The 24,883-nt window shown below is 49.3% G+C and overlaps 1 protein-coding gene across 1 annotated transcript in view; it reads right to left on the reverse strand.

The window, feature by feature from the left end:
• Positions 1-24,883, reverse strand: part of LOC138789101 (ecotropic viral integration site 5 protein homolog) — a 108,320-nt gene that overhangs the window by 22,652 nt on the left and 60,785 nt on the right. The window contains exons 12-18 of the mRNA XM_069967684.1: positions 22,912-22,944; positions 20,230-20,376; positions 15,432-15,566; positions 14,714-14,854; positions 13,294-13,452; positions 11,103-11,249; positions 8,127-8,222 (exon numbers count right to left, since the gene is read on the reverse strand). Of these exons, the coding sequence (XP_069823785.1) occupies positions 8,127-8,222; positions 11,103-11,249; positions 13,294-13,452; positions 14,714-14,854; positions 15,432-15,566; positions 20,230-20,376; positions 22,912-22,944 (858 nt within the window). The remainder of the gene's footprint in view (positions 1-8,126; positions 8,223-11,102; positions 11,250-13,293; positions 13,453-14,713; positions 14,855-15,431; positions 15,567-20,229; positions 20,377-22,911; positions 22,945-24,883) is intronic.

The raw sequence follows: 24,883 nt of genomic DNA on the forward strand, positions 1-24,883 counted from the left end.
CGTTTTCTCCGATTAACGATAAACAACCTAAAATCATTCACCACAATACATGAATCGATAGTCGTTAGTTACAAATCATGATTGTTTGCACACTCCAGTATACGAATCGTAATAATAAACAATGTGTACATACACCGAAAGATGTGAAAACGATCAGCGAACGATTAACATTTTTATGGTCGGCTCAAAAGATGCGATCAACGACATGCAAAAAAATATTTCATTAGTCGTTTGATCGTTGCCGCATAAACACAGAAAAATGATTGATTAAACTTGGATCGATAATTTTTCGCACATTAACAGCAGCCTCTTCCTTATCATCACAGACAGGGCAAGAAGTCTCTGCTCAGTTTTAGACCTAGTGGTGCGAACGGAAACTGCAAGATTTCAGGATTTTCGAATATAAATAGTAAAAATTGAAAATTTGGGGAAAAAAAAAAAAAAAGGCCCATAGCAGTTATCACATCCACCACTAAGGCTGGTGTAGAACTCCAGAAAAGAAGGAGTTAAAAATGACACTTTTTGGAAAGAGTCTGAAAACAAAACCCTTCATTCATTTTACATAAGGGAAGAAAAAAACAATTGCTGTAGGTAACAATGTGCAGAGAGGAGGCAGCGTTCCGTCCCAATGCTGCAGCCACAGTCGGGGTTCCCCTTCCATATTATGACTGGATGTGGGACTTATAGTATAATGCAATAATAAACCTATAACCCGATGGTAACCCTATAGATAAGCCTGCAGATAGCGTGATGGAAGCGCACCCTCGGCAGCGCACACTTAGGAAAACCCTTCCTCCCCTTCTCCTCTTACCCCACTATATTTAAACCGTAATCTCTTGTAAGTTCTTCCGAAATTGGGGTTTGTTCTTCCTCAAAAGTAAAAAAAAAAAAAAAAAAAAAAAAAAGGCATTTCTGAAGTAGAGGAAGGCGTGGTGGTTAAGAGGAATGGGAGAAGACGGCGTAAACAGAGTGAGTCATGCAGCGATCACATAACTGCACCGGTAGCTGGCCGCCCGCCATGTGACAGCCGCTCATCTCATCCTCACCGCCTGTCATTGGTCCAAGCAACCGGCTCCATAATACCAATCCCATCCAGGTAGAGAGGGCAGAGAGGTGAGACTTCTGTATTCTGGGATCCTATAGATCAGATGCAGCTCGGTGCACAAGTATCTGAGATTTCGTGGTTTCTATTTTACAGCCGGAAATAAAACTTAAAGACTGAGATGGAGAAATGATAAATTTCTAACAACCACTATAAAGCTCAAAATCACACCTCTGAAAACAAGAATAAAATACAGCCCGAAAGATACAGAGAATGGTACAAGGTGTCACCACAAAAGCAAAAATCATCAAAAAATTGTGTTCTACAGAACATTCCAGAAAATTACATAGAATTACATTGAATTTTTAGCTCCTCCAAAGATTTTCTATTGGGTTCAGGTGTGGAGACTGGCGGCCGCTCCAGGACCACGAACAGCTTCTTACGGAGCCGCTCCTTTGTTGCCCCGGCTGTGTGTTTCCTCCTTAGTTGTCCCGGCTGTGTGTTTCCTCCTTAGTTGTCCCGGCTGTGGGTTTCCTCCTTAGTTGTCCCGGCTGTGGGTTTCCTCCTTAGTTGTCCCGGCTGTGGGTTTCCTCCTTTGTTGTCCCGGCTGGGGGTCTCCTCCTTAGTTGTCCCGGCTGGGGGTTTCCTCCTTAGTTGTCCCGGCTGTGGGTCTCCTCCTTAGTTGTCCCGGCTGTGGGTCTCCTCCTTGGTTGTCCCGGCTGGGGGTCTCCTCCTTGGTTGTCCCGGCTGGGGGTCTCCTCCTTGGTTGTCCCGGCTGGGGGTCTCCTCCTTGGTTGTCCCGGCTGTGTGTTTCCTCCTTAGTTGTCCCGGCTGGGGGTCTCCTCCTTGGTTGTCCCGGCTGGGGGTCTCCTCCTTGGTTGTCCCGGCTGGGGGTCTCCTCCTTGGTTGTCCCGGCTGGGGGTCTCCTCCTTGGTTGTCCCGGCTGGGGGTCTCCTCCTTGGTTGTCCCGGCTGGGGGTCTCCTCCTTGGTTGTCCCGGCTGTGTATCTTCTCCTTAGTTGTCCCGGCTGTGTGTCTCCCCCTTAGTTGTCCCGGCTGTGTGTCTCCTCCTTAGTTGTCCTGGCTGTGTCTCCTCCTTAGTTGTCCTGGCTGTGTCTCCTCCTTAGTTGTCCCGGCTGGGGGTCTACTCCTTAGGGGTCCCTGTTGTGGGTTTCCTCCTTAGTTGTCCCGGCTGGGGGTCTCCTCCTTGGTTGTCCCGGCTGGGGGTCTCCTCCTTGGTTGTCCCGGCTGGGGGTTTCCTCCTTAGTTGTCCTGGCTGTGTCTCCTCCTTAGTTGTCCCGGCTGGGGGTCTACTCCTTAGGGGTTCCTGTTGTGGGTCTCCTCCTTAGGAGTCCCGGCTGGGGGTCTACTCCTTAGGGGTTCCTGTTGTGGGTCTCCTCCTTAGGAGTCCCGGCTGGGGATTTAGTCATTGTCAGCTGGAAGACCCGGCCACCACCCATCTACTGGTTCAATAGTTTTTATTGACTTTTCTTAAGCCTTTTTTTTTTTTTTTTTTACCAGAACTGCTGTTACTGAGGGAAGGAGGTTGTTGTGTCTGGTGATACACGGCCCCATCCATCCTCCCTTCTATACGCTGCAGTCACCCTGTCCCCTTTGCAGAAAAGCCCCCAAGTATGATGGTCCCAATCAGGAACATGCAAGGGGGGGGACATGTTCTTGGGGTGGTTCTTCTTCCTCCTCCAAACACGGCGAGTGGAGTTGATATAAAAATGTTCTCTCATCACATGACCTTGCCCCATGCCTCTCAGATTATCCAGATGGTCACTGGGGACGTCACAAGGAGCTAGACATGTACTGGTGTGAGAAATGGGACCTTGTGAGCCTGCAGGATTATAATCCATGACCAATCGTAATCTATGAATATATGAGACTGTGATCCCGGCTCTCTTCAGGTCAGTGACCAGCTCCTCCCGTGTAGTTCTAGGTAGATTCCTGACCTTCCTTAGAATCCTCCTTACCCCACACGGCGAGATCTTACATGGAGCCCCAGACCGAGGAGGATTCACAGTCATCTTGTATTTTTCCTATCTTCTAATAACTACGCCAGATGTTCCCTTCTTACCAAGCTGCTGCCTGTTCTGTAGCCCATTCCAGCCTTGTGCAGGTCTACAGTTTTGTTCCTGGTGTCCTTAGACATCTTTGGTCTTGGCCATAGTGGAGAGGTTGGAGTGTGATGAGTGTGTGTGGACAGGTGATTATTATACAGGTAACAAGATGAAACAGGTGCAGGTAATCCAGGTAATGAGGGCAGAGGAGGAGGAGCTTCTTATAGAGAAATAACAGCTCTTTGAGAGGCAAAATTCCTGCCAGTCGGTCGCTGATCGAATCCTTATTTAATGTAATAAAATGGTAAATAATTATTAATAAATCGTACAATGTGATTAGCTGGAATGTTCTATAGATTCTGTCTCTCACAGGTGACATTACCGGCCAGAAATATTACACAACGTTCCAATCTGTGTAGGTGAGAAAACTTCTAAAATCGTCAGCATGTCAAATATAGTCCCCCCTGTATCTCTTCATTACTTATATCAATGTATACGGGATCTGTCTGTTTCTGGACTCACTTTTCAGATTTGCTGTGTAGCCTGGGGCAGATTCAGCAGAGTTATCTCATCACTGATAATGTATACAAAACCATTTACCAGCAGAGGTCCCAAAGATATTTTTGCAGCATTCTGGGACTACTGAGGTTTGTAAGCATAAAAAGGGTGAACTTTTAGCATTTTGGTAAACCCAATAACCAAGTATCTGAGGGTGATCTCAGGTGTCCATACACATAAGAGCATAGTCAGCTGAATCCAGCAACTATATCATGGAGGTGTGCCAGCTCTCCCCTCAACAAAAGTGGCAGAGAAGGGAGATTGGGGGAAGTCGGGGACCCCATTACCCCTCTTTGTCTTGATGTGAACAGTAGAGATTTACATTGAACGGGTTTCTTATATCCCTATATACACACACAGTATATACAGCACAGTATCACAGACCACACGCCTACAAGAAGCTGCTCAGAGCCATAGAGAACTCTGGTCTGATCCCCTTCACAGAGACCATAGCTGCAGAAGCCGCTGCCAGATACAAAACAATCTCTCTATATTCTATGTGTAAGTGAAACCAGAAGAAACAAACTCTAAAACCATATAGAGCATTAAGCAGCGTTCACACCGCGGGGTCCCATACATAGAAAATGTCATGTGGTTAAAGGTCTAGTACAGAAATGTCTCTGAATACAATGGTGGTCAAATAAAAAGTTTCGCTCCGACCAGATGAAGAGCTGAAGTGTTTGCAAATGCAGCGGCTGTACACGGCATACACAGATTTACTATATACTGCTGCGTGGGAAATATCTGCTGCTACACACACCAGGGTCACGTATGGGGAAATAACTATACAAACCTTTTCATGTCGCTGTTTTGTATTGTCTTCGGTCTTTTTAGCATGTCCTTTGGATATGGGGTCTCCGATTCCTGTTTGGAAGCTGCTCAGCCAGTATATACCCCCTTACCCGCCAGTATATACCTTCCAGAAAGCCGCTATATGTAACAGATCTAATGCTGAACATGTATGGCAGATACAGCGGTAATCTATAGGACCATGAAAGAATTTATTCCCAAACGAATCGTACCAATAAATAATCACTATTAGGTTATATAGTGCAGCGTAGATTATTGGACTGTGTGCACGGGTTTTCTGCCATCTTGATTGCCTAACCCCACTGATATGACTTCCTAATGTGGAATACATTTCCCATGATGCCTCTGGCTTCAGACATAGCAGATGTCTTATATAAGCGCAGCAAGTAACAAATCACTGACTTACAACTCCTGTCCTGCTAATCACATTATAAAGTCCGGGTGTCCCTATGAGATGCAGCTGCCATACTATATCACTGCTCTCCTGGTCACTTTGAAAAGGCACAAATTATATAATTAATAGTACAATACATTAGAGGCATCGAGAGGAACAAGGATGGTAGATATTAGTGAGGGGAGGGGTCTGAGGGCTGCGGGGGAGATGTGATAGGTGGTGATATCATCCCATAGTTCCCAGGAAGCTGCCACACAGGTGAGACTGACAGTGTGTACTGGACTGGGGGGGTCTGGGTGATGATGACCCTGCGACCTTCATTAATACATATGGAGGAAGCTGAGCTGGAATAAACAGGTACAGGTTTATAGGTGGGAAAAATACGGACAATGTTGGATGACCGTACTGGATCTATGTATGGGGAAAAACTAAAAATCACAAAGCTCTTGAGCAGGTGCTGAAATCTAAGCCGACCTGAGTCACTCATCGGTGGGGTTTGCTTTCTTCCATAAGGAACTGAAGTTTGTCAGGTTTCTCTATTGCGCAGTGAAAGAGGAAGACCCGCTGCTCTTACCTGATCCGTGCCACACATGATCAGGTGGAGGCACATCGAGCTGCTCCGTGTGAAAGCCCCATGTGAACAGAGCTAAAAGACGGAACATGTAGGGCCGGAGTGGTATAGAGACATAGCAATCCTTTATTATATGGGAAGGCTGATGGCGGCCTCATACATGACCAAGGATACAAGAGGTATAGGACACTATGTGCAAGTCATCCCTGCTGCCGCCAAGGGCCCACAGAACATGGAGGGGCCACGGCTACTGTGCTGGGAGACGCTCTACACTCCAGCTCATAAGGGGGTCCCCATACCCTGTAGCACCCCCTCAGAAGAGAGGAGATTCTGCTCCCCTATACCTCTATAGCACCCCCTCAGAAGAGAGGAGATCCTGCTCCCCTATACCTCTATAGTACACCCTCTCAGAAGAGAGGAGATCCTGCTCCCCTATATCTCTATAGCACACCCTCAGAAGAGAGGAGATCCTGCTCCCCTATATCTCTACAGCACACCCTCAGAAGAGAGGAGATCCTGCTCCCCTATATCTCTACAGCACACCCTCAGAAGAGAGGATATACTGCTCCCCTATATCTCTATAGCACCCCCTCAGAAGAGAGGAGATCCTGCTCCCCTATACCTCTATAGCACCCCCTCAGAAGAGAGGAGATCCTGCTCCCCTGTATCTCTATAGCACACCCTCAGAAGAGAGGAGATCCTGCTCCCCTGTATCTCTATAGCACACCCTCAGAAGAGAGGAGATCCTGCTCCCCTATATCTCTATAGCAACCCCTCAGAAGAGGAGATCCTGCTCCCCTATATCTCTATAGCACACCCTCAGAAGAGAGGAGATCCTGCTCCCCTATATCTCTACAGCACACCCTCAGAAGAGAGGAGATCCTGCTCCCCTATATCTCTATAGCACACCCTCAGAAGAGGAGATCCTGCTCCCCTATATCTCTACAGCACAACCTCAGGAGAGAGGATCCTGCTCCCCTATATCTCTATAGCACCCCCTCAGAAGAGAGGAGATCCTGCTCCCCTGTATCTCTATAGCACACCCTCAGAAGAGAGGAGATCCTGCTCCCCTGTATCTCTATAGCACACCCTCAGAAGAGAGGAGATACTGCTCCCCTATATCTCTATAGCACCACCTCAGAAGAGAGGAGATTCTGCTCCCCTATATCTCTACAGCACAACCTCAGGAGAGAGGATCCTGCTCCCCTATATCTCTATAGCACACCCTCAGAAGAGGAGATCCTGCTCCCCTATATCTCTACAGCACAACCTCAGGAGAGAGGATCCTGCTCCCCTATATCTCTATAGCAACCCCTCAGAAGAGAGGAGATCCTGCTCCCCTGTATCTCTATAGCACACCCTCAGAAGAGAGGAGATCCTGCTCCCCTATATCTCTGTAGCACACCCTCAGAAGAGAGGATATACTGCTCCCCTATATCTCTATAGCAACCCCTCAGAAGAGAGGCGATCCTGCTCCCCTATACCTCTATAGCACACCCTCAGAAGAGAGAAGATCCTGCTCCCCTATATCTCTATAGCACACCCTCAGAAGAGGGGAGATCCTGCTCCCCTATATCTCTACAGCACACCCTCAGAAGAGAGGATATACTGCTCCCCTATATCTTTATAGCACAACCTCAGAAGAGAGGATATACTGCTCCCCTGTATCTCTATAGCAACCCCTCAGAAGAGAGGCGATCCTGCTCCCCTATACCTCTATAGCACCCCCATATCTCTATAGCACACCCTCAGAAGAGGGGAGATCCTGCTCCCCTATATCTCTACAGCACACCCTCAGAAGAGAGGATATACTGCTCCCCTATATCTTTATAGCACAACCTCAGAAGAGAGGATATACTGCTCCCCTATATCTCTATAGCAACCCCTCAGAAGAGAGGCGATCCTGCTCCCCTATACCTCTATAGCACCCCCATATCTCTATAGCACACCCTCAGAAGAGGGGAGATCCTGCTCCCCTATATCTCTACAGCACACCCTCAGAAGAGAGGATATACTGCTCCCCTATATCTTTATAGCACAACCTCAGAAGAGAGGATATACTGCTCCCCTATATCTCTATAGCAACCCCTCAGAAGAGAGGCGATCCTGCTCCCCTATATCTCTATAGCAACCCCTCAGAAGAGAGGAGATCATGCTCCCCTATATCTCTATAGCACAACCTCAGAATAGAGAAGAGATCATGCTCCCCTATATCTCTATAGCACACCCTCAGAAGAGAGGAGATCCTGCTCCCCTATATCTCTATAGCACACCCTCAGAAGATGCCGCAGCATGGAGGACATTATAGATCAGTAGTGAGCAGTATAAGCTAAGACTTCAGCACCATTTGCTTCTACTAGAAACACAGAAGATTTCCGGCAGAAGACGACCACTTGGACCATCCAGTCTGCCCTGTACTAGTGATTCATGCTAAGCTTGTTGATACGTTAGTGAGCTGGTGTCTGATGTGACAATCGCACGTTCTCCGCTCCCGCCCCTCGCATCTCATTTTAAATCTGTGAAATATTCTGCAGAACAAAACTACACATTGTGCATGCCTCTCTGCTTCTTGCATCACCATTGCGCATTATGCTACATTTTCCCACCCAGACTGTTACAGCGTGATGCATGGGAACCTTTCTGGATCTTGATTCACCTTCTGGTCCCGATGCACCTGATATATTACCTGAAATCTTAGCTCTGCTATCCGCTGCTGGAGCTCAGCCACCGCCGCTATACTGTCTGCTTCCCGCAGCCGCACTGCCATCACTTCCTCCTTGCTCTGCAAAAAAGCACAGAGAGCGGGTCAGAGTACAACGTTATGTCAGTGTGTCAGAGACTGGACCCAGCAAGGTCAGAAGGTCAGGGGGGGAATGGACTGGACCCAGCAAGGCCAGGGGGGGAATGGACTGGACCCAGCAAGGCCAGGGGGGGGGGGAATGGACTGGACCCAGCAAGGCCAGGGGGGGGGGGGGGGGAATGGACTGGACCCAGCAAGGCCAGGGGGGGGAATGGACTGGACCCAGCAAGGCCAGGGGGGGGGGGGAATGGACTGGACCCAGCAAGGCCAGGGAGGGGGGGGGGGGGGGGGGGAATGGACTGGACCCAGCAAGGTCAGGGGGGAATGGACTGGACCCAGCAAGGCCAGGGGGGGGGGGAAATGGACTGGACCCAGCAAGGTCAGGGGGGAATACACAGGGATGACGGCTGCTGTACATGGAGACCCCCCCTACACAGGGATGATGGCTTCTGTACATGGAGACCCCCCCCCCCTACACAGGGATGATGGCTGCTGTACATGGAGACCCCCTCCCCCTACACAGGGATGATGGCTGCTGTACATGGAGACCCCCCCCCCCTACACAGGGATGATGGCCGCTGTACATGGAGACCCCCCCCCCCCTACACAGGGATGATGGCCGCTGTACATGGAGACCCCCTACACAGGGATGATGGCTGCTGTACATGGAGACCCCCCCTACACAGGGATGATGGCTGCTGTACATGGAGACCCCCCCCCCCACCCTACACAGGGATGACGGCTGCTGTACATGGAGACCCCCCCTACACAGGGATGATGGCCGCTGTACATGGAGACCTCCTCCCCTACACACGGATGATGGCTGCTGTACATGGAGACCCCCTCCCCCTACACAGGGATGATGGCTGCTGTACATGGAGACCCCCCCTACACAGGGATGATGGCTGCTGTACATGGAGACCCCAATACACAGGGATGATGGCTGCTGTACATGGGGACCCCCTACACAGGGATGATGGCCGCTGTACATGGAGACCCCCCCTACACAGGGATGATGGCCGCTGTACATGGAGACCCCCCCTACACAGGGATGATGGCCGCTGTACATGGGGACCCCCTCCCCTACACAGGGATGATGGCCGCTGTACATGGAGACCCCCTCCCCTACACAGGGATGATGGCCGCTGTTCTCGGCCGTTTATCTTTGCTGTCAGTTTCTTCCCTTTATTCACTATGACTGTAAAACTTTCCATCCCAGAAGTCAGAGCGGCTCTTGTTACTGTCAATCACTATCACACTCTACAATGAATCATTCTCCTCCACTTTCCACGTTTTGCTTTCAGTTTGTCATTATTAAAAGGGGTTTTCTTGTACTGAAAGGGGAGAAATAAAAAAAAAAAAAAAAAGGTACTCATTGATTCTGTACAGCTGCCGATCCTGTCTGAAAGAATAGAAACCACAGACTCAGCCAATCACTGGACAGAGTGATGAACGCACATAGAAAATGTACAGTGGCACTCACCGGATCCTTAAAATGATGCTTTATTTCAGGGCATATACAGAGCAACAAACAAGTGCATTCCACTGGGAAGGAGCGACGATCGTTTCGCGCTACCGCGCTTCGACTGGCTCCACTACTCCACTCCACTGGCGTTCATCTACTCCACTCCACTTATTTCAGTAGAGCACCACCGAAACAGTGACTGTTGCCCGGACCTGGCTAAGGGTCTTACTAGCCGTGTGTTTGCATGTCTGAGTGCCCACTCTTTACTCTTTATATTCACTACTGGACAGAGTGATGCCTCGCCTTTCTCTTAAAGGGAAAGTGCGGCGCTTAACAATTATTCACAAAAAACCACACATTACAAAGTTATACAACTTTGTAATGTGTGTTATGTATGTGAATGGCCCCCTTCCAGTGTTTCCCCCCACCCACGCTAGACCCGGAAGTGTTGGTGCATTATACTCACCGCATCTCGTGTCGCCCCCGTCCACCATCTTGGGACAATGATGTCATCTTCAGGAGTCCGTCCGATCCGCTCCATCCGTCCCTCATGCCGACCCCCCTATGCTGCGTCATAACTGTGCTCAGCCGCTATAGGCTACGGAGTTACGGAGTACGGTTATGCTCAGCCAATCGCGGCTGAGCTGCTGATGACGCAGCAGAGGGGGGCCGGCATGAGGGACGGATGGAGCGGATCGGCCGGCCTCCCGAAGACTACGTCATTGTCCCAAGATGGCGGACGGGGGTCGACACGAGATGCGGTGAGTATAATGTGTATAACTGTGTAATGTGTGTTATTTTGTGAATAATTGTTTAGCGCCGCACTACCTCTTTAAAGTGTGGTACTGAATGGCAGTTCCATTATAATAAATAGAGCTGAGTTGTAATACCACACACAACCTGAGAACGGGTTTGGCGCTGTTTTTGGAAGGCACCTTGTCCTGTTTTTTTAACCCTTTAAGAATTCCTTACAACAAACCCCTCTGTTCCTGGCATCGTAGCTTTACCACCTACAGGACACTAATCTGGAGAAGCAAAAAAAAGTTCATTGTGTTTAATCTCTGTTCCTCCTAGATAAGATCTGAAGGTTTCATCATTGTTACCAAGGAAGGAGGTTTCCAATAGTTTTCCTAAGAACAGCAGGGGGGGGGGGGGACGACGACACTAGATGGCGGTGGTGTTTGGGGGGCAGGGGGACACTAGATGGTGGTGGTGTTTGGGGGGGGGGGGAGGAGGCAGGGGGACACTAGATGGCAGTGGTGTTTGGGGGCAGGGGGGGGGGGAGGCAGGGGGACACTAGATGGTGGGGGATCAGGGAGACACTAGATTGAGCAGGGGAGGCGGCACTAGAGAACGCCACTCCAGCGGTGGTGCAGGGATTTGGCGCGGTACGTTACCTTGCACTCGATCTCGGCCTGCCGTCTCTTGGCCTCGCTCAGCTGGCTCTGCAGGCTCTTGTTCTCGGTGGTCAGGTGCTGCACCTTGGCCTGCAGACTGTTGACCTCCTTCTCGGCTCTCCGCAGATGGTTGCTGTTTATCTGGTTCTGTCATGAGACCAAAGATAACAGAGATGAATGAGGAGAGATAGGCAGGTGTCAAAAGGCTCTTCTCTCTGCGTCCTGCAGCCGATGATCCCCGGCCGTCGGCACAGATAACCGCGCTCTGCAGCACTTGTGGCTTTCACACCTCTCTAAATACTTTATCTCTTCAATCACAAAACTACTGACAAATCAATAACACGTCAGGAAGACAAAATCTGTCAGCAATAAGAGATATAAGAGATAGCGAGGCCTATAGCAACAGGCCGAGTCCTGGAAACCTCACACATTCACAATTTATATTAAGTTTTCTTTATAAAAAAAAAAGCTACAACAAAGGGTTAAAAATTTCTGTTTATAATGAGTGTTAGATGTAAGTGAGGAGATGGGGACACCTAGTGGCCAAGCAGCACATTGCACTTCTCATACATTTCTGCATACAAATAATGTATTGAAATGGACTGAAATTCGCCATCATCTCCGCTCCACAACAACCCGTCACATTACATATTATACATCAGTTGTGGCAGTGGAGTTAAAGGGGTACTACGGCAAAAAATCTTTTCTTTCAAATCAACTGGTTTCAGAAAGTTATACTGATTTGTAATTTAAAAATCTCCAATCTTCCAGTACTTATCAGCTGCCTTATGTCCTGCAGGAAGTGGTGCATTCTCTCCAGTGTCACACAGTGCTCTCTGCTGCCACCTCTGTCCATGTCAGGAACTGTCCAGGGCAGGAGAGGTTTTCTATGGGGATTTGCTGCTGTTCTGGACAGTTCCTGACATGGACAGAGGTGGCAGCAGAGAGCACTGTGTCAGACTGGAGAGAATGCGCCACTTCCGGCAGGACATAAAGCAGCTGATAAGTACTGAAAGACTGCAGATTTTTTTTTTTTTTTTAAATAGAATTGAATTACAAATCTGTATAAATTTCTGACACCAGGGCAGAGTGGCAAAGAAAAAGCCATATCTGAGACTGGCCAATAAAAGAAAAAGAATAAGATGGGCAAAAGAACACAGACATTGGACAGAGGAAGACTGGAAAAAAGTGTTGTGGACGGATGAATCCAAGTTTGAGGTGTTTGGATGACAAAGAAGAACGTTTGTGAGACGCAGAAGAAATGAGAAGATGCTGGAAGAATGCCTGACGCCATCTGTTATACATGGTGGAGGTCATGTGATGGTCTGGGGTTGGTGCTGGTAAGGTGGGAGATTTGTACAGGGTAAAAGGGATTGTGAATAAGGAAGGCCATCACTCTGCACCGCCATGCCATACCCAGTGGACAGCGCTTGGTTGGAGCCAATTTCATCCTACAACAGGACAATGACCCTAAACACCTCCAAATTGTGCAAGAACTATTTCCAGCAGAAGCAGGCAGCTGGTATTCTATCATAGGTAATGGAGTGGCCAGCGCAGTCACCAGATCACCACCCCATTGTGGGAGCAGCTGGACCGTATGGTACGCCAGAAGTGCCCATCCAACCAATCCAACTTGTGGGAGCTGCTTCTAGAAGCGTGGGGGGCAATTTCTCCAGCTTACCCCAACAGATTAATAGCTAGAATGCCAAAGGTGGGCAATGCTGGAATTGCTGCAAAAGGAGGATTCTGGGACGGAAGCAAAGTGTGATGGAAGAACAATGTTATTTCACATACAAATCATTATTTCTAACCCTCTCAATGTCTTGTCTCTATTTTCTATTCATTTCACAACGTATGGTGGTGAAGAAGTGGGACTTTTCATGGAAAACACTAAATTGTTTGGGGGACCCCAAACTTTTGAACGGTATTGTGTATGGCGCTGTTTTCCTTTTCACTGTGTCTGTTCAGGTTTCCTACAGTAACTCTAGAAACCACAAAGGTCTAATAAATGTAACCAACATGGATGTGAGTATATAGTATATAGCGATAGGGGCCATCTGTACACTACACAGAGCTGTGGCCCTAAGGATATGCTGTATACACTCAGCGCAATGTATAGAGATGGTGGGATGGATACAGATACAAGCCTGGACCATCAGGTCTCTGTCTGACAAAACAAGTGATGGCAAACCTGAGTGTCCAGCTCCATCATCCGCTGCTTCATCTCCCGCAGGTCGGCCTGCCGCTCCGCTTCCCTAAGCCGCACACTCATCAGCTCGTCCTGCAGCTCATTCACCGTATTCTTCTTAGGCGGATCCTTCCACCGACCAGCGGTGCGCGCCAAATGTCTCTGGATTATAAAACAGTGTATGTAATTGTAAAAGTATACAAACCATTTACTGTACATTCAGACCATAAAGTGGAGGATGAAGCCCCAAGAAGACCGGGATGCCCAAACTATTTCCCTCCAGCTGGGAGTTGTAGTGTTTATCAGCTGCAGAGCACTGGCCGGGGACCACTAACATGGAAACCATCTCATGTGGCAAAGGTTACACTGCCGTCTAGTGGTGATTGGAAACCATCTCATGTGGCAAAGGTTACACTGCCATCTAGTGGTGATCAGAAACCATCTCATGTGGCAAAGGTTACACTGCCATCTAGTGGTGATTGGAAACCATCTCATGTGGCAAAGGTTACACTGCCGTCTAGTGGTGATTGGAAACCATCTCATGTGGCAAAGGTTACACTGCCATCTAGTGGTGATCGGAAACCATGCACAGGATTCCCAACATCAATCAGAGGAAGAAATTCACACACAGCGGACGCACGCTCGGTCTCATACAGGGGTCCGTGAGCGTTCAATAGGATTACATACCTGCAGCGTAACTTGTCATCGCATTGAGTGTATATAAGTGGCCCCTGCGGCCTGGTGTACACATTAGCGGGTCAGCACTCTGGCGTCTGGACATCCCGCTCAGCCAGTGTGCTGCGGCAGGGAGCAGCGTGAAAATCGCTGCGATTCTGTTACGTGTGAACCCACCCTAAGGCTACATTCACACAGTGTATGGACAACAGCCGCTATGTTGGGTGTCGTAAACAAGTGATATGTCGATTATTTCAATGGCCGCAGAAAACAATGGTAGTTGTTTTTTTGCATTCACTTCAATACAACACATTTCACTATAGAAAACAACGACGGTTCTTGTCATGAAATGTACATTGTGTAAACATGGCCTTACAGTAAAAAAAAGAAATGAAGGGTCTCGCTGTAATGAAGTTAGCCAGCCGCACAACATGGCCGAACGCTGGATGGCGATATCAGCTACAACCATCTCTATGTAGGAGCCCCCGGCCACTTACTTGTCATAATGAGGCAGGGGTCCGACATGGTGTGCAGAACCTATAGAGGGGAATGTATTACACTATACACAGCACACCTATTAGTCATGTCTCCATCAGGAGGGCCGACACGCTCTGAGCTGCACATAGAGGTTAGAGGGGTCACGTCCAATGTACATATGGGGGGGGTCTTGTCTCACATATGGGGGGAGGGGGGTAATGTCTCATCTACAGAGGGGGTCCCTTGTCTCCTCGCTGATGCACAGTCCTACCTGCCAGTGCTCCTCCAGGTCCTTGACCTGCTGCTTCTGCTCCTTCATGGCAGTTATGGCTTCCGCTTCTCGGATCTTCACGGCTATTAGCTCTTCCTGAAGTCGGGCAATATTGTTCTCATCTGGCAGGGAGCTATTTCTCTGCGGACAAGAGGAACAAACTATTATCCATCACATCCTATCATCTCCCTGTGTATGGCCTCTGGGGTCCTCACTGTATCCCCCCTATTATCCATCACATCCTATCATCTCCCTGTGTATGGGCCTCTGGGGTCCTCACTGTCCCCCCCCCCCTATTATCCATCACATCCTATCATCTCCCTGTGTATGGCCTCTGGGGTCCTCACTGTATCCCCCCCCCCTATTATCCATCACATCCTATCATCTCCCTGTGTATGGGCCCCTGGGGGCTGTTTGTATACGGTGATGTAGCAGAGCTGGGTGTATATTGTGCTTGCAGCAGAGCTGTGTATAATGTAGTGTCATGGTGAGTGTAAAAGTGGCCCTGGCATTTCAATAAACTTTGACCCCTTTAAAGCCTTAGACCACCAGGGAAATTTATTTAGCAGTTTTTCTCAGTTTTCTAATAATACGGTATGTGGATGTGGATATATGTATGTGTGTGTGTGTGTGTGTGTATACATTCACACACACACATATCACACACAGAATATACATACATATACACACACACCCCCATCACAAAGGAATCCCCTACCTTCTCGATGTCGAGTATCTTGTCCTGCATCTCCTTCATGGCGCAGTGGGATTCGGCCTCCTTCAGCCTCGCCTGCACCAGCTCCTTCTCCAGCTGCAGAACAAACTCCTCGGAGTAGCGGGGATTACACTTGTGCTATGGAGACAGAACAGCGATCCCTGTATATACCTGATGGATATATCACTGTGCACTATGAGTATACAGAGGGCAGAGGATATAGAACAGCGCAAAATACTCTGATCAATGATCACTACACAACACGAGAACAGAATCAGACCCCTCTCTGTGATGTCAAAGATTGGGGGGGAATCTGACCCCAAACTACATATCAGGGGACTGAGGATGAATGAGGAAAGGGGATTGCAATGTAAAACTGCACCTGATAAAGCTGCACTGACACACGTAAAAAAAAAAATACACGTGTGCTGTGTCACCGATACGTGTAACGCGTAATGTGTCGCCGATACGTGTAACGTGACAGAAGAGCACACTGTTAGCTAAACGTTACCTTTCCCATCACAGTCACTGATAATAGGGGATATAATCGCTTTATTCTCAATACTAAGATCTACTATGATACAAACTAACACGAGAATCACAATTGTCACCGCGGCCGTCAGTGCGACCTGTGCAGCTGTCACCGCAGCGTATACTGTAACAGCAGAGTCATCTGTACACAGAGTGAATGTAACTGACCCTGGACCATGTATAATAGATGAGCGGATTATATTACACATGATTAGGAGACATCATCCTACAGACAATACTCATTCCTGATACTCATGATGATGACCCCCGGACTCTGCATACAGGTATCAGCATCATATCTCAACCAGCTTAAAGGGGCACTCCGGGAGACTGTTAAAATATTTATGTATACACATACACACACATATATATATTTATTATTATGGTATAGTGCTAACACACGGCTTGTTTTATAACTTCATTAAAGGGGTTATCCAGCGCTACAAAAACATGGCCACTGTTGTCTCCAGGTCAGGTGCGGTTTGCAATTAAGCTCCATTTACTTCAATGGAATAGAGTTTCAAAACCCCACCCAAACTGGAGACAACAGTAGGGGGAAAAAGGCCATGTTTTGTAGCGCTGGATAACCCCTTTAAAATAAATCTATAATTTTACACTTTTATATGTACTTCTGATGTCGGGCAGCAATAAAGGACAACACAGCTTCCTCTGCTGCCCCCACTGTTTGTGTCGCGAACTGCAGGACTATAATCCCTGCAGTTCCTATACAGAGACTGTTCCTGTTCCCCAGTATACGGTTTATTCTTATATACAATACACGGTTCTTCATGATCAACTATTCACTCCGCTAGATCAGAAAAACTCCTTTCAACTGGATCTAAATGGAAAAAAAACCCACTTGTGTAACTTGCTGTTACTGAGCTGCTATGACGCCCCCTGGAGGTGTTTAGGTTCCCTCTCTGAATGTCCACCTGGTGAGAAGCCGCCTCTCCAGAGACGGAGCATGTGTGACCACCGGCACTGGGCATGAGGTGGACGTTCTAAGGAGGAACTGGAACCACCACAGAGGGCGCCACACACACCTATATATAACCACAATACAGAAACCACAAGAAAAGTGCACAGTATGAACAAAGCCTTATTATAACCATCACCTTATACAGTTTATATGACAGTCCCTTTATGTACACACATAGCATTGTGGTATTAAACACGAATTCCCTGTGTGGAGCTTCAGCATATAAACCGCACACTAGCGAAGCTTCCCCCCATTGTGGAGATATAAACAAAAGACTTTTGATGATTGACTAAAGTGTGATCAGACTGATCCCGGAGCCATAAATATATACACACACACACAATGTATATAAACTACCACCACACAGATGGCTGTACTGCTCATGTATTACTGAGCACAGGGAGAAAACATCCACAGTGCAGGGGGAAAGGGAAATGAGCGCCGTGTGACTGCTCCAAATACTAACAAACTAAGTCACTAAAGCCTCTATTATTACATGGGGCAGCAGTGAGCAGGTAAGTGCAGGGGAGGGGCAGCCTATAGAGGATAGCAGTGGTCTGCTCTGAGAGAGACGTGTGAGAGAGACAGACAGACAGACAGACACACGCCAGGGAGCTACAGAGACATGAGAGAGTGAGTGAGAGAGAGACATGCCAGGGAGCTACAGAGACATGCCAGGGAGCTACAGAGACATGCCAGGGAGCTACAGAGACATGCCAGGGAGCTACAGAGACATGCCAGGGAGCTACAGAGACATGCCAGGGAGCTACAGAGACATGACAGGGAGCTACAGAGACATGACAGGGAGCTACAGAGACATGACAGGGAGCTACAGAGACATGACAGGGAGCTACAGAGACATGAGAGAGTGAGTGAGAGAGAGAGACAAGCAAGGGAGCTAGAGACAAGAGAGAGAGACGCCAGAGAGCTACAGAGACACGCCAGGGAGCTACAGAGACATGAGAGAGTGAGAGAGAGAGAGACACGCCAGGGAGCTACAGAGACATGACAGAGAGAGAGAGAGAGAGAGAGAGAGAGAGAGAGAGAGAACAAGCAAGGGAGCTAGAGACGAGAGAGAGATGCCAGAGAGCTACAGAGACATGACAGAGAGAGAGACATATGAGAGAGAGAGACCATGGAGCTACAGAGACATATGAGAGAGTTAGGGTGGTATTACACGGGCCGAGCAGGGCCCGATAATACCTGTAAACGAGCGCCGATCTGCTAGATCGTTGCTCGTTTACTGGCTTTATTAAGGTCCGATAATCGTTTGACAAGAGCTGCAAGGACATCGTTACCGATGTCCTTGCAGCCCTTGCTAAACTGGCATACATTACCCATCCACGTTCCAGGCCTGTGATTGGCTGAGCGGCCTATCAGCTGACAAGCCGCTGTGAAGCTAGAGCGCGCACGGGACCCCGGAAGAAGCGGACGGCAGGAGCAGCCCTGGAACGTGGATGGGTAATGTATATCGTTAGTCGCCGGCCACGCACCGCTATTACACATAGCGGTGCGCGGTCGGCGGCCGACAAAAATAGGGTCTAATGCCCCTATTCCACAGGTCGTTTAGAGGAGCCAGGTCTTATAAAGTGGTCAACGATTTCTCGTTCGGTCTTTAATCGTTAACTGCATTTCAAACGAACGATTATCGTTTAGATTCGAACGATTTAACGATAATCTGAACGATAATCGTCCGGTGGAATAGGGCCCTTAACCTATATCAACGATCAGCCGATGATCGTTGTCATCAACTGATCGTTGCATTTATTACATGGAGCGATAATCGGCCGAATCGGGCCAATTCGGCCGATTATCGTTCCGTGTAATAGTACCCTAAGACACCAAGGAGCTACAGAGACATGAGAGAGTGAGTGAGAGAGAGAGACACAAGCAAGGGAGCTAGAGACAAGAGAGAGAGACGCCAGGGAGCTACAGAGACATGAGAGAGTGAGTGAGAGAGAGAGACGCCAGGGAGCTACAGAGACATGAGAGAGTGAGTGAGAGAGAGAGACACGCCAGGGAGCTACAGAGACATGAGAGAGAGAGAGAGACAAGCAAGGGAGCTAGAGACAAGAGCGAGAGACGCCAGAGAGCTACAGAGACATGACAGAGAGAGAGACACAAGCAAGGGAGCTAGAGACAAGAGAGAGAGAGACGCCAGAGAGCTACAGAGACATGAGAGAGAGAGAGAGAGAGAGACACACCAAGGAGCTACAGAGACATGAGCGAGTGAGTGAGAGAGAGAGAGACACGCCAGGGAGCTACAGAGACATGAGAGAGAGAGAGACACAAGCAAGGGAGCTAGAGACAAGAGAGAGAGACGCCAGAGAGCTACAGAGACATGAGAGAGAGAGAGAGAGAGAGAGACACCAAGGAGCTACAGAGACATGAGAGAGAGACATGAGAGAGAGAGAGAGAGAGACGCCAGAGAGCTACAGAGACATGAGAGAGACACCAGAGAGCTACAGAGACATATGAGAGAGAGAGAGAGAGGGGCCAGGGAGCTACAGAGACATATGAGAGAGAGAGAGGGGCCAGGGAGCTACAAAGACGTTTTTCCAGAATTCTTCCCCGATATTGTACAAATCCTAATAGAACTAGTTACTAGAGGTGATCGCTGCTACATGGGGATTTACATGTTATTCTCCCTGCACGGTGGAGGTTTACCCCATTGACTGTATAACTGTGTCTTATTAGTTACATTGTTTGTCTGTATTTCCGGCTTAGAGACCACATTCTATTCTATTCGTTAACAATGAATTACTTTTTCTTCCATCGGTTAATACTGAGAATACACCCGCCTCACTGTCATCGATCCCTCAGATGGCAAAAAGGGTGTGAATGCGGCTCTAATATACAGGAATATCCCTTGAAGTCTCAGGCACCTCCAGTCCTCAGAGAAAACCTGCTCTAGACCATTGAGGAGGAAGGTCAAAGAGGTGATAGGGGGTTCAGAAAGGAAAGGGGGGGAAAGGGGAGAGAAGAGTGGGGGGAGAGGGGAGAGGGGAGAGAGAAGAGGAGCGGGGGGGGGGGGGGGGGGGGAGAGAGAGAGAAGGGCAGAGAGGAGAGGAGGGGGGGCAGAGAGGAGAGGAGGGGGGCAGAGAGGAGAGGAGGGGGGACAGAGAAGAGAGGAGGGGGGCAGAGAGCAGAGGAGCAGAGAGGAGGGGGGGCAGAGAGGAGAGGAGGGGGGGCAGAGAGGAGAGGAGAGGAGGGGGGGGCAGAGAGGAGAGGAGGGGGGGGGGGGCAGAGAGGAGAGGAGGGGGGGCAGCGCAGGGCAGCCAGGCTCCTTACCATCTGCTGTTGTTGCTGCAGCTCGCCGATGGTGTGCTGCGCCTGCTCTAGCTTACCGCTGGACTCATCATTCTGCTGCTTCATGGTGGCCAGCTCCCGTTTTATCAGGTAGTTCTCCTCTGCCTCCTGGGCCCTCGTCACTTGTCCCTTTGGACATAATTTTATGGTTTTAAGCAATCCAGATGTATAGAGGAGTTTCCAGAGCTCAGCTGTATCTACATATAACCAGAGTGCAGAACAGAGGCGGCCATGGCGGAGGAGGAAGCCATAGTTATGATGTATCCCACCAAGGACAGGACACATGGCGGAGGAGGAAGCCATAGTTATGATGTATCCCACCAAGGACAGGACACATGGCGGAGGAGGAGGAAGCCATAGTTATGATGTATCCCACCAAGGACAGGACACATGGCGGAGGAGGAAGCCATAGTTATGATGTATCCCACCAAGGACAGGACACATGGCGGAGGAGGAAGCCATAGTTATGATGTATCCCACCAAGGACAGGACACATGGCGGAGGAGGAGGAAGCCATAGTTATGATGTATCCCACCAAGGACAGGACACATGGCGGAGGAGAAGGAAGCCATAGTTATGATGTATCCCACCAAGGACAGGACACATGGCGGAGGAGGAGGAAGCCATAGTTATGATGTATCCCACTATGGACAGGACACATGGCGTATTCAATATGATGGGTCAGCCCCATGAGACCTTCCAGACTTAAATGTAGTGGAAGTGATGGCTCCTTCGCTGCAGCACAATGCTCTGCATATAAAACTAGCTCACACTTAGGCTTGGCTAGGGCTCATATCTGTGGAGACAAAAGGCCGAAGGAGGCACCATCGCTTCTGTAATATATATAACTAAAGGGGTCGTCTCACTAAGGCTATGCCCTACAGACATTACAAGACAGGGAAACGTCAGCAGCTCCAGTGACCCCAATGGTCCTTAAACAACATGAATAGCTGTCTATGTAATACTGTATGTCACCTGCAGAGGTCTCTGTAAACCTGCAGGCATGGAGGTGGTCCCACTGACTGTGTGCACAGATGTCAATCACTGAGTGGGACCACCCCCACTACATAAAGGGGTATTCCACTCAAACATAACTGATATATCCCTGCTCATGGTGAGACTAACAATTCCTTCCATACTTGTTTTTATCTATTCAGTCTCCTTCCCCCAGTTCTCAGCTGCTGCTTTCTGTTGAAAAATCTCTTTGTGAGCCTTTCTCCCTGTCTCCCTCCTTCCCCCTCCCTACTGAGACAGCTGATGTAAACAAGTCCCTGGCAGGCTGCGTCTGCAACATTGTAGCTTCTTTGTAATGTAATAACCCTCCCAACATTACAAAGAAGCTACAATGTTGCAGATGCAGCCTGCCAGGGATTGGTTTACATTGCAGATACAGCTTGCCAGGGACTTGTTTACATAAGCTGTCTCAAAAGGGAGGAGGGAGCAGGGGGAGACAGAGAGGAAAACTCACACACAAATGTTTGTGTCTTCAGCAGAAAGCATCAGCTGAGAACTGGGGGAAGGAGACTGAATAGATAATAACTATAGAAGGAATTATTAGTCTCACCATGGGCAGCAACATATCAAAAGTTATAGATTTCCATAAATAATTTACTGATTATGGTTAAGAAGGTTTAGTCAGGCCGTAAATGTTTGATTGATGGGGGTCCCGTTCCTGACACCCTCCTGTAGATCAGCTGACTAAGGGAACCACAATGCTCATGTAAATGCTGCAGTCCCCCGGATCATATTGCAGGAAGAGCTGCATACATTCAGTAGTGGCTGTACCTGGTATTGGGGGGGGGGGGGGGGGGGTTTGCAGCTCAGTTCCGTTGAAGTAAATAGAGCTGTAACCTACGGAACTGTCCAGAGCAGCAGCAAATCCCCATAGAAAACCTCTCCTGCTCTGGACAGTTCCTGACATGGACAGAGGTGGCAGCAGAGAGCACTGTGTCAGACTGGAGAGAATACAACACTTCCTGCAGGACATACAGCAGCTCATAAGTACTGGAAGACTGGAGATTTTTTTGCTGTGTCTGCTGAGCAACAGGGAGGCTGAAGTCCTAGATAGTAGCATTAAAGGGGAACCCCGCAGCTCAATGAGGTACAGAGACACATACACATAGTTGTACAACCAGGACTCCAGGTGAAAAACCCTATAGAGGCCTCTTTTCTCATCACAAGAAGGGAATATAGGTGGTTGTGTCTCCTGCCGCCATCTTCACTCTTGGTCCTCCTCACACAATGGCCGCCTCAGTGCTGTCTTCCTGGTCACCTCGCTGGCTCGGGGTCACCATATGTGCCGGATTGCGGTACTATATGTGGTTTACACAAGAATGGAGCAAGCACAATGAGGATGATGGGACATTAGAACCATGCGGTGATGGAGCCGGGATCATGCCGTGCAGTTAGTTCTTTCATCAATTAAGAAAATTGTTAATTCTCGGGGGCGATAAAGTTGGGTTTCTTTATATATTTTTTTTATTTTGTAATTAAGAAGGTGTTAGACACAGTGGATTAGGCAGCGTGCAGTCATTAATACAGATTATATACACTGATGCATGGGCTATATACACTGCATGCATCCTACCCCCCGCCAATTACAGGGCAACACAGGGTTAACTGGGAGGTCAGGGGGTTACTGAGGACAAGACGTGATGACTATACCTGGATCAATCTATCTGCCAGGGATGCACTCTCCTATGGAAAGGAAAAAATCCAGAGAGGAACTTCAGAAAAGAGATGAAAAGTAACAAGAAAACACATAAGAAATCAATGAGAGGAGACGTCTGCTGCTGGGGAACAGAGGCAAGCCCGAAATCTGGGGAAGAAACGGAGAATTCAGTAAAATAGTCTGACCAGGGGCCGGTGCTCAGCGCCTTGTTACAGCGCTAAACAAGCTCTACACCCACAGCACCATCCGGCTGGTTCAGTCCCTTTAAAGGGATACCCCATGATTGGAAAAAACATGGCTGCTTTATCCTGCAATAGCACCGCTCGTCCTCAGTGCTAGTGAAGTGAATAGAGCAGAGCTGTAATACCGCCTACAGCCTGAGGACGGGGTGGCACTGTTTTTGGATGCAAGAAGCAATGTTTTGCCAATCCCAGAGACCCCTTTAACGTGTATGCTGATGTCATATGGAGGTAAGATACCGGCCCCCCACGGTCTATGGCCCCTTCTGTACAGTCTTTTTTAACCGAACTTGGTAGAAACTGGCAGAAAACATTTTCCCCATGTCCTACCTGAAGCCATGCCCCCCGCCCTGTGGCTGTACGGACAGGGGGGCTGCAGATCCGATGACGACATTGAAGTTGGTTCCATTTATCTGAATGAGAAGGTTCCGGCACCAATCCCCTGGAGTTCTGCAAACATCATTCAGATCAATGGGACACAAATCCCCACATGTGATGGGATCCCTTCCATCTCTCACCATGCAAAAGCAAGGCGACCCGATCCTCGCACAGGGTAGTCTTCTGCCAGACGTACAGTGCTCAGGGGGTCACACACCAGAGGAGGTCTGTATCACCATGATGAGAGGCTCTCAGATGGTCAGACTGAGGGGGACGGGGGTGAATCAGTCACTGCCAGGATTGTGGCCTCAATGGTAACTTATACAATTTCCTTCATGCAAAGCAGAGAATCCAGAGGAGGAGGAGAGAGATCATGTGACATGTGAGAAGCGATGTACAGAGTGAGGACTATATACAGCCTGCATACTGACAGCACATATACAGGGCAGACAGGCGGCCCCCCCATATAGGAGGGCAGACAGGCGGCCCCCCCATATAGAGGGCAGACAGGCGGCCCCCCCATATAGAGGGCAGACAGGCGGCCCCCCCATATAGAGGGCAGACAGGCGGCCCCCCCATATAGAGGGCAGACAGGCGGCCCCCCCATATAGAGGGCAGACAGGCGGCCCCCCCCATATAGAGGGCAGACAGGCGGCCCCCCCATATAGAGGGCAGACAGGCGGCCCCCCCATATAGAGGGCAGACAGGCGGCCCCCCCATATAGAGGGCAGACAGGCGGCCCCCCCATATAGAGGGCAGACAGGCGGCCCCCCCATATAGAGGGCAGACAGGCAGCCCCCCCATATAGAGGGCAGACAGGCAGCCCCCCCATATAGAGGGCAGACAGGCAGCGCCCCCATATAGAGGGCAGACAGGCAGCGCCCCCATATAGAGGGCAGACAGGCAGCGCCCCCATATAGAGGGCAGACAGGCAGCGCCCCCATATAGAGGGCAGACAGGCAGCCCCCCATATAGAGGGCAGACAGGCAGCCCCCCATATAGAGGGCAGACAGGCAGCCCCCCATATAGAGGGCAGGCGGCCATCTGCATCCTTCTCTGTTGACTAGACTCCTCATCAGTAAGCGGCAGTGCTGTGTAAATGCCCCGGGGGGCCATGTTCCGAGTGGAGCAGTATATTCCCTGCTGTATATCACTGTATAATGGCGGCCGTGTGTGTGTGTGTGTGTGGAATAGTGCAGCGACAGCAGAACAGGTATCCTGACATCATGTGACTGGCAGCTTACAGCTACGTGACACGCGATCACACAACCCATGGGTTAAGTACACCGCTGCCTCCTCTACTGCAGTGACCGCTAGTACCTATATCTCCGGCCATTGATGGACATGT

The sequence above is a fragment of the Dendropsophus ebraccatus genome, chromosome 4, assembly GCF_027789765.1.
Source record: "Dendropsophus ebraccatus isolate aDenEbr1 chromosome 4, aDenEbr1.pat, whole genome shotgun sequence".
In the NCBI taxonomy this organism is placed as follows: Eukaryota; Metazoa; Chordata; class Amphibia; order Anura; family Hylidae; genus Dendropsophus; species Dendropsophus ebraccatus.